Source organism: Sabethes cyaneus, chromosome 1 (assembly GCF_943734655.1).
Source record: "Sabethes cyaneus chromosome 1, idSabCyanKW18_F2, whole genome shotgun sequence".
Taxonomy (NCBI): Eukaryota; Metazoa; Arthropoda; class Insecta; order Diptera; family Culicidae; genus Sabethes; species Sabethes cyaneus.
In genome coordinates, this window is record NC_071353.1 from 22810137 (window position 1) to 22819358 (window position 9222).

The 9222-nt window shown below is 38.7% G+C and overlaps 1 protein-coding gene across 1 annotated transcript; it reads left to right on the top strand.

Moving 5' to 3' along the window:
- Positions 1 to 929: 929 nt before the first annotated feature.
- Positions 930 to 5846, top strand: LOC128738930 (RNA pseudouridylate synthase domain-containing protein 1-like). The gene is made up of 4 exons (XM_053834425.1): positions 930 to 1649; positions 1710 to 1953; positions 2066 to 5436; positions 5497 to 5846. The coding sequence occupies exons 1-3, from the start codon at positions 1314 to 1316 to the stop codon at positions 2485 to 2487; spliced, it is 1002 nt and encodes a 333-aa protein (XP_053690400.1). The 5' UTR covers positions 930 to 1313; the 3' UTR covers positions 2488 to 5436; positions 5497 to 5846.
- The last annotated feature ends 3376 nt before the right edge of the window (positions 5847 to 9222 follow it).

Below are 9222 nucleotides of genomic sequence, written 5' to 3' on the forward strand. Positions count from 1 at the left end.
TTCTTTTAAATGGCACTAGTTGAACGGTAAAACTAGAAATAAACCTTTGCACGGTGCCTAACCTCAACTCTGGTTTGACGTTTTTGTGTGTTTTGTTTTGATTCCCTTTGTAACCTAATTTTATTGCTAGTGGGTTTATTACGTGTAATTCGTACCACTTGTTTGCGGAAACCGGAAATACCCGACTTTTCCGAAGCAGGAAAATGATAACAGTGCTGTACAACATATCTTTTTGCAGTTTTTTGCTTCTGGGTCTTGCGAATAAGTAATCAAAACAAACCCCACAACACTGTCAAACCTGGGAGGAAAAAAAACGCACTGACATCTGCGTGCAATGCTTTATAGAGAAACACGTTTTGAATCCGAATTTTAAACACGAATATTCAAAATGACGTCTGTTTTGACAGTTCGGATTTGGCTATTGCCGCTATTGCTGAAACGTTCAGCAAAATATGACCATTTGCTGATTTCCAGTAATAAAAAATGAAATTGCAGGTATTCAGTAAGGAATTCGTTTGCTGACTTTATTTCAGTAAACCATATTGCTGAAAATGAATTTTAAATTTTGATGTGTATGCACGTTCCGGTATAGGGGTTCAGGCAATGGGGAGCAGGAGAGTTTTAGTAGGTAGGCGCATGTTGGCACCTTGCGAATCCTATTCGGCACCGTGAAGGTGCTTGTCTATGAAGATTTTCTCCCTGCATAAACAATATAAAAAAGGTGTAGAGCTTTGAGAAAATAAACAATAAACGGTGCAATGTCACTTCGACCATTGGGATGGCGTACCGTTTTGGCGTTCCTTTTCGTTTGTCATCACATCGTGTCAGATTAATCAAAGAGCGATGCAAATAAATCCGTCAGTGCTAAGTGTAAAGTGTAAAAAGTCCTGTATCGTACATGTGTGTGTAAACTGCAGTCGAACGGAGGATCATTGCTCGATGTCTGCAAAAAGTTTAATTTTAGCTATGTGGTAAGCATTGGCCGTAACCGAATCAGTGTTTAGATAGAACACGCGACTTGGTAGAACGTTTTATGGTATCTCGCCAGGCTGCCAAAGATGGTTATCGGTTTGAAAAATCGCTGTGACCTGTGGACTTCCAAGCAGCGCTGGACAAAATTTTCTTCGAAGCTGGAGTGGTAGTTTTTGCAGTGGAAAACCTCTGTGAGAGTGACGGAGAGATTGCGAGAGAACCGGAGAGAAGACATCGACAGTGTGCGCCATCAACAGAGAAGGACGAAGTGTCGGGAAGCAATCCTTGAGGAAGTGTGTTTGTGCAATGCATTTTAAATAAATAATTGACGTTCGACGTCGATGCTTGAAGCAAGAAAAACAGATTTTCTCACGGTTAATAAGAGTTTGATGTTCCCCAGGAGCAAGCCGGAGGATTCTTCGTTACTGTGTCCGTTCGGTATGATTGAGGAAATAATTAGCAGGATTATGCAGTTTTTCGCTACGGGATTAGTGGAAAAAATTATCAAAGCTCTACTGGTCTTGTTCGAGCGTTTTGTGAACCTAATCCTGTCGCTATGCGAGGGCAATAATTACAAGAAAAAGGACGAAACGCTCGATGTTCTTTACAGCAGCGGAAATTTTTTGGTAATAAACAAAAAGCATGACTTGCTAATCAACTCGAACGATACCAAAAAGGTAGAAAGCCTATGTCATCACTAGACCTCTAATGCTAAATGACTGTTTATTTATTCGTAGAAAACTGTTCAGACAATTTTGCGGAAACAGTTTCCAGAGTATGTTCAGGACAATCTAACGCACGATTTCTATTTTGCTCACCGATTGGACTTTGCCACGAGCGGGATTCTGTGCATTCCGTTGAATAAAAATGCCTGCAAGGAAGTTTGCCAGGCATTCGAAGAGCAGCGAGCGCGAAAGTACTATGTTGCCCTGCTGCGGGGACACACAGACTTTGACGAGGAAGTGATTGATATTGCTATTGGTAAGCATCCAGCAAGGATGAGTTCATATTCTAGAATCGTTTTATTTCTCTTATATTTTTTTTATTTGTGCCGTTTGTCAGCATGAAGTTTAATCGTTCTTATTGATTTTAGGCGACGATATCCGGTTTAAGGACACCAGCAAGAAAATGTGCACAATCCTGGAGGATGAGTTGTGCCAAAACCCACGTCGCAGCATCACCAAACTACTGGTGCTGGATCGCGGCTATTACAATGGGAAACCGGTCACCAAAGTGCTCTTGCGACCAATAACCGGCCGACGGCATCAGCTGCGGCTCCACTGCTCTCAGATCGGGCACGTGATCGTGGGCGATTACACATACAGTCTGAAAAACGATACTTCACCAGCACGGATGTTCCTGCACGCGTATCGGCTCGTATTGCCGAATTCGTGCGAGAACATTGACATACAGACGGAGGATCCTTTCACCGAGAAAGCACTCAAGTATAAGTGGAAGGTGGTCGAGCAAGTAAACGGCATTGGCAACGCGTTTGATCTCATAGATTCTTTTTAACATTTGTGGGAACCATGTAGTTACTTGCGTAGGACTCACATATTTACGTTTCGATTGGAGCAATTTCGCCGGCGGTTAAATGTAAATATTCGATCGTTTTCACGGATTTATTCGCTTTAATTTTGTGCGTCCTCCTATTTCGCTTTCGCTGTACGAGCATTAATGGAGAAAACGGAGTTTTGAGCGTCCTTCGTCCTTTGCTCATTATTCAATTCGGTACAGTGCATAATCATTCGGAAGCGACTGCACCTATTCAATATTTTACCAATCATTACTACTCACAAAATAATATTGGACGTCGCACGCCGTTCTGTGGGACACGCGAAACGCAAGAAACTAAGATAATAGGAGCGAGACGAGTATACACTGTTGATTTCAACGACACAGAAAACTAGAAGGTATTTGATTTTTAAAACGTACCTATGTTTAGGCTGCAAATTTATTCAAAATTGTTGTATGACCTCAGGTTTTAGAATTTTTGGCTCGGATGGCACGTTTTCCATATTTATTTGAGACCTTTGTGCTTCAAGCATGACATGGGCTGTAGAAGTTGAGAACTGCTGGAAGTTATTCTATAAAAAATCGAGCCAAAAGACTCTGCGACCGTTTAGTTGGTTTTGAGGTACGATATTGGTCTAACAAACAAGTCAGTCGTCGTATGTTCGAATCTTGGCTAGGCGGTGCTGCTAGATACAGTCAATAGGATTGTTGCACTAGCCCCATAATAGTCCTGTACTTTAATAGCCGACTGTGAAGTTTCTCGATAAAGAAGGGTTGAGCCTTAGAAGATGTTTAAGATGTTTGAAGCCCAAGCCTTTGCTTTTTTTGACTCTGCGACAGATGCTAGCCAAATTAAGCGAAGCTAATGAAATCATGACGCTTCATGTTACATGAACTTACACCGAAGTTTTTTCGGTGCATGGAGCAGTCTATATCTGAATACTAAAACGAAGGGCACTCTGATTACATCTTCGTACAGGCTCGTATGTTAAACAACGCCACTTTAGCATTAAGGAAAACGACGAATGTTTCTTTCAGACAAGCTGTCTGCAATGAAATTTGATTAATACATTTAAAAGAACTGAAAATCAAAATTTCACAGTAATTTGTGATAATTAAACGGTGGAGAAACCGCACTCTATTTTACTTTCGTCGTCATAAAACAAGCACTGAATAAAACGCTGCTGATTGCCGTTAAAGCTAGAATTCATATATTTTTTCAACCATACGAATTACCATCTAGTTTTCTGTACGCGAATGCAGTTCGAATAAACGGAAACATTCGTTTTTCTAGAAGCTATCATCTAGAAGCGATCAAAACTTTAGACTCGCTGCTGTAGGATTTTCTCGTTCGAGCCTCCGTAGCTAGGTTTGACAAGCCAACTAGTCCAAGTGTTTCAGAATTAATTGATCTCAACTAGTATTTTATTCTTGATTATATTTATTGCAACTGTTAGAAGCTGCTTCGTTCTCACATTCGCTGGATAACTGAGCATGATTTGTGTACTAGACTTTTTCTCTGTTAGCATTAGCACCGTTGGCACATATTCCAAGGTCGTGAAAAAATCTATACATTAACTTTTTAGGACACATTCACATTAATAAAACTAAAACTACTAGTTACACATTGATCCGATTATTAGTTGAAGTTTAGAAATATTTACTATGAAAAAAAAATATAAATAACGCGAGATTCCATAGAATACACTAATTAAAGAAAGTACAGAGATTATATTGCCACAAAGATAGATAGATATCACCATACTTAATTAATGCTGATCGTGTAATTTCTTGCAAATTGGACGGAGTTGTTTGTTTATTATTTAACAAATGAAAACATTTTATTCGAACTATTTTTAGTATCAAGTAACGGTGAAGCGCTCTAATTTTTGGTACCGTGTCAATAAGTCAACCATGCCCCAACTAAAGGTGCACATTTTCGGAAATAAAGTTAGAATATTTAATGCTGTATAATTTCATGTATATATTATATTAAAATTAGTGCACGGAATGGAGCTCGAAATTTTGACGCACGCTGGGACCGCGCTTCAACAGTAATAATATCAACAATATCAAATCTCCAAACACGTGCATTCTTTCCTCCACTCTTTGACCCCCCTCCCTCTTAGCCCTACACAAAACGGCTCCAGCTAATGTCATTTCCGTTACGGACGTTAGCGGTACTTCACGGTAGTCAGTGTCGAAGTGATACATTTAAAAAGTAACTTAAATATATACCTTATGTAATATAGTAAAGCACAGTTTCTTCCGAAATTTAAATAATATGTTAACTAATTATGTTCAAAACGTCGGAATCTTTTTAATCATTTTTTTTAAACCTATATGCAATTCGATTCGATTGATTAAATGCAAAACAACCTACTCCAATTTGCAAGTGTAGAATCGTTCTTTCGGTGCGAAAGGTGTTTTGACGTTTGGATATTCTCTTTCGCGAAGCCACGTGCATTAAACGAACAGATTTCCCATTAGTCTAGATTTATCTCAATCAAGGAAATACGGTAAAAAACAAAACCAACAACTATAAATAGATAAGAAGCGCAAAAATATCGCCCAGCACTACTTTTGATAGGAAAAATTTGAAAACACTGGGAAACTGTTGCACACTCCCAAGAAAAAAAAACACGTCTCAACTGCTATACTTTTCCATTTGTAAACATCTAACTAAAAATTGCTCGATCAACCAAAACAAGAAGATTTAGTTTAGTTCGCACAGTAGATTGCCAACTAAATTGTTTATAGTTTCTTAAAGTCAGGTAAACACCTAATGATAGCAAAGATTATAAAAAAACAATAAGTTGGATAGGTCGAAGAACAAGAACCTACACCTCCTACACTACGCCTGAAAGTTTTTTCGGTCTTTCTTGTCGCTCGTACATGGAAGTACAATGGACGAACGAGATGGACCAGTAATACCAGGTTTATATCTACGTGAGTGCTTGCGAGATCTATATACAGCTGTATCAACTAATCTATCCACTCTTCTTGCAGCTTGCTCTTAACGTAATGGCCATTGTCTGTATTCTTTGCCACACTGCCATATGACTGTATTATTGTGGAAGAAGGCTTTTCAGGAAGTTTGGGTCACCAAGTAGGATTTGTTTAAGGGTAGCTGTTTCGATAATCTCACGTTTTAGGTTGATGTTGAGCATATAAGTGAACGATACGATCGTTTCGTTTTTTGTCAGAACGCTTATCTGAATCGAGTTTGTTGAATGGAACCAATATTTCTGCCTAAAGGACAACACAAAACAATAGAGTAGTTATCATACAACAAACAATCGTACGATATATATACATATATAAAAAATACGTTTCTTTGTTTGACTCTCAACAAACGACAGGAAATAAAGTGAAGCTTTTTTGAAGTCATTGAAACTCTATACGGGTCGGCATTTTTCAGTTCAAGTTTGAGAAAGTAGTTAGACTTTTCACTTCTCTATGTGTAGAGCAGACATGTAGCAGAACAAACATATGATTTCTCTTATTAATTCCAAATTGTGATGCGCCAATAGATTCCACATTGTAATGGACACAATTCTGATAAGAATATCTATCAAATCGGATGATTTAAGATTCAAACATGCGTCTTTGATTTCCGAGTTTTCAAACTCTATTTGGCTCGGGATTTTTCAGTTCAAGTTAGAGAAAGCAGTTAAACTTCTGTCTATGGTCTATTATTTCTCTTATTTATTCCAAATTTCTAATTTATGCAGGATATGTTCACGAAAATTTATCATTATGTTCTTTGCGTCTGTCTATATCTTCTGCGTCTACGATATTTTGTTGTAAAAATTTGGCGGATATTATCGAATTCTAAATAGATTTTTGTTAGCTTAACTTTAGTTCTTGCTTATTTTGTTAGGCTGCTGGTTTGGTTATCGAGTTGCGGTATCGTAGAAACTGCAGAACTTCTGATTGCCATACTTTCACCACAGACAAACAGACGAAACGCTCGCGTTAACTCCATCGTCCATTCAAAAACCACTCATTTTTCAAAAAAGCGAGTTTCCCAACATCGCCACACCGCGGCGCTCGAGTGTTGCTTCGAGTTTTCAGTATAAAGCCATACAAATATAAAAACTCTGCAGTATAAAACCCTGCAAATGTAAGTTGCTCCGCAACATGCATAACATAGGATGCTAGTGTGCAAGCAAAATGTGTAGGACGATGGTTTTTAAAGGATATTCTTCTATGTGTCATCTCAGTTTGTTAGTGCTTTCACCCTTAAGCGGGGTACGCTGCTGAAAAGAAAACAGCTCAAGAAAAATCTTGCTATTTACCGAAGAAATTTTGACAAGTCCAATACAAGCAACCATCTGTCATTTTTTCTTGTGGTAATAATTGCGTTGGATATTATTCCGTTCGGAAAAGTGACGTTTCAATTCACCTGCGTGTACAATCTTTTTACCCGTTACTTTTCAGCAGAGTACCCCGCTTTATTCTGTATTTCGAACGGATTGGTTTTTCGAACAAAAGTGGGTGATATTCTTGATTCCGCCAGCATAATCAAATGGGCAAATCAACTCGTTCGAAACATATCGAATGAAATAAAGATCTGTTCGAAATACAGAATAGGAGTGTTTATATCATAGAGTTTGCTTGGCCCTTTTCAAATGTTTGTCGTGAAGTATTCGATTAACTGTCACGTGTATACTTCTGTGAACTCGCCCACCAAGATTCTCACCCGAAAGAAATGAAAGATTTCAATTTCAAACTTGAAATCTTTCATTTTGTAGGGCAGTAAAACATGGTGGGCGAGATCCGCGTTTATAATAGCAGTGTGAATTCACCCACCATGAATTAACCACCAAAACTGACAACTTTTGCACAGCGGCACACATATAAGATAGCGCCTGAAATGGCTAGCACTAGAACTAAAGTTGTGAAGGCACCCACCAAAATTAAAAATAAAATAAATATTCATGTTTACTGCAGTACAGACAGTGGATTACTAAACCAAAAAAAATCAAATCAAAAACTAGCTAAATAAAAAAATAAGGTAAGAAACAAATTGCTGCAAAAGCATTATCCTATATGTATAATATTATGAGTACAATTTTAGGGATACCTATTTGACTTCAGCCAGGCAAATCAGAGAGTATTTAAGTTGGTCGACCCAAAGCATTATGATAAAGGACTATAAAATAAAGGACAATAAACTAAATCAAATAAACAATAAAATAAAAACTAATTAAAATGAGGTAAGGTACAAATAGCTTATATTAATCATTTTAGGGATATTCAACCAACGTGCGCTTAATATGAAAGCAAATATATTTCGGAAAACCTAGCCATGAGAAAAGTTAAACTGAAATAGCTAGCTAGGAGCACCTAAAAGTCTAGAAAAATGAGAAAATTTTATGATTCTCGGCTCAACACGCTCTAAATAACTAAAAAAGCACTCGAGGAAATATTGAAGACACCATATTCTTGATACTTAAGTCGCACATGGTGGATTATTCGTGACTGCCTACACTAAAACAAGAATCATGGTAATTGTTACCATATTAGAGGGTAAAATTAAGAGGACACACCAGTGAATTTTTGCAGAAAAGATTTCTGTTTAGCTTAAGCAGTGTTCTGGTCAAAATTACTATGCGTTACTTTCGGCGTTACCCCGATACCCGATGGTTTTTGTTTCAGAGTACCGATATCAAGATTCGGCGAATTGGCTATAGGCTGAGACCTCAAGCGACTCAGAAAATACTTAGGTGCTCGGCCTAAACGCCATCTATGAGCACTGAAGCAAAAGAGGAACATTTTCCATATACTAAGTACTTGAGTCACTCTATGGTGGATTACTCGTGACTGCCTACCGATATCAAGATTCGGTGAATTGGGTCTAGTAGCTGAGACCTCAAGCGACTCAGAAAATACTTAGTTGCTCGGCCTAAACGCCATCTATGAGCACTGAAGCAAAAGAGGAACATTTTCCATGCACTAAGTACTTGAGTCACTCTATGGTGGATTACTCGTGACTGCCTACCGATATCAAGATTCGGTGGATTGGGTCTAGTAGCTGAGACCTCAAGCGACTCAGAAAATACTTAGTTGCTCGGCCTAAACGCCATCTATGAGCACTGAAGCAAAAGAGGAACATTTTCCATACACTAAGTACTTGAGTCATTCTATGGTGGATTACTCGTGACTGCCTACCGATATCAAGATTCGGTGAATTGGGTCTAGTAGCTGAGACCTCAAGCGACTCAGAAAATACTTAGTTGCTCGGCCTAAACGCCATCTATGAGCACTGAAGCAAAAGAGGAACATTTTCCATGTACTAAGTACTTGAGTCACTCTATGGTGGATTACTCGTGACTGCCTACCGATATCAAGATTCGGTGAATTGGGTCTAGTAGCTGAGACCTCAAGCGACTCAGAAAATACTTAGTTGCTCGGCCTAAACGCCATCTATGAGCACTGAAGCAAAAGAGGAACATTTTCCATATACTAAGTACTTGAGTCACTCTATGGTGGATTACTCGTGACTGCCTACCGATATCAAGATTCGGTGAATTGGGTCTAGTAGCTGAGACCTCAAGCGACTCAGAAAATACTTAGTTGCTCGGCCTAAACGCCATCTATGAGCACTGAAGCAAAAGAGGAACATTTTCCATGCACTAAGTACTTGAGTCACTCTATGGTGGATTACTCGTGACTGCCTACCGATATCAAGATTCGGTGAATTGGGTCTAGTAACTGAGTCCTCAAGCA

Coding starts and splice junctions, on each gene's coding strand:
- LOC128738930 (XM_053834425.1), top strand. CDS start 1,314: ATGCTTGAAGCAAGAAAAACAGATTTTCTCACGGTTAATAAGAGTTTG. Junction 1,650..1,709: donor ACTCGAACGATACCAAAAAG/GTAGAAAGCCTA, acceptor ATTTATTCGTAG/AAAACTGTTCAGACAATTTT. Junction 1,954..2,065: donor AGTGATTGATATTGCTATTG/GTAAGCATCCAG, acceptor TATTGATTTTAG/GCGACGATATCCGGTTTAAG.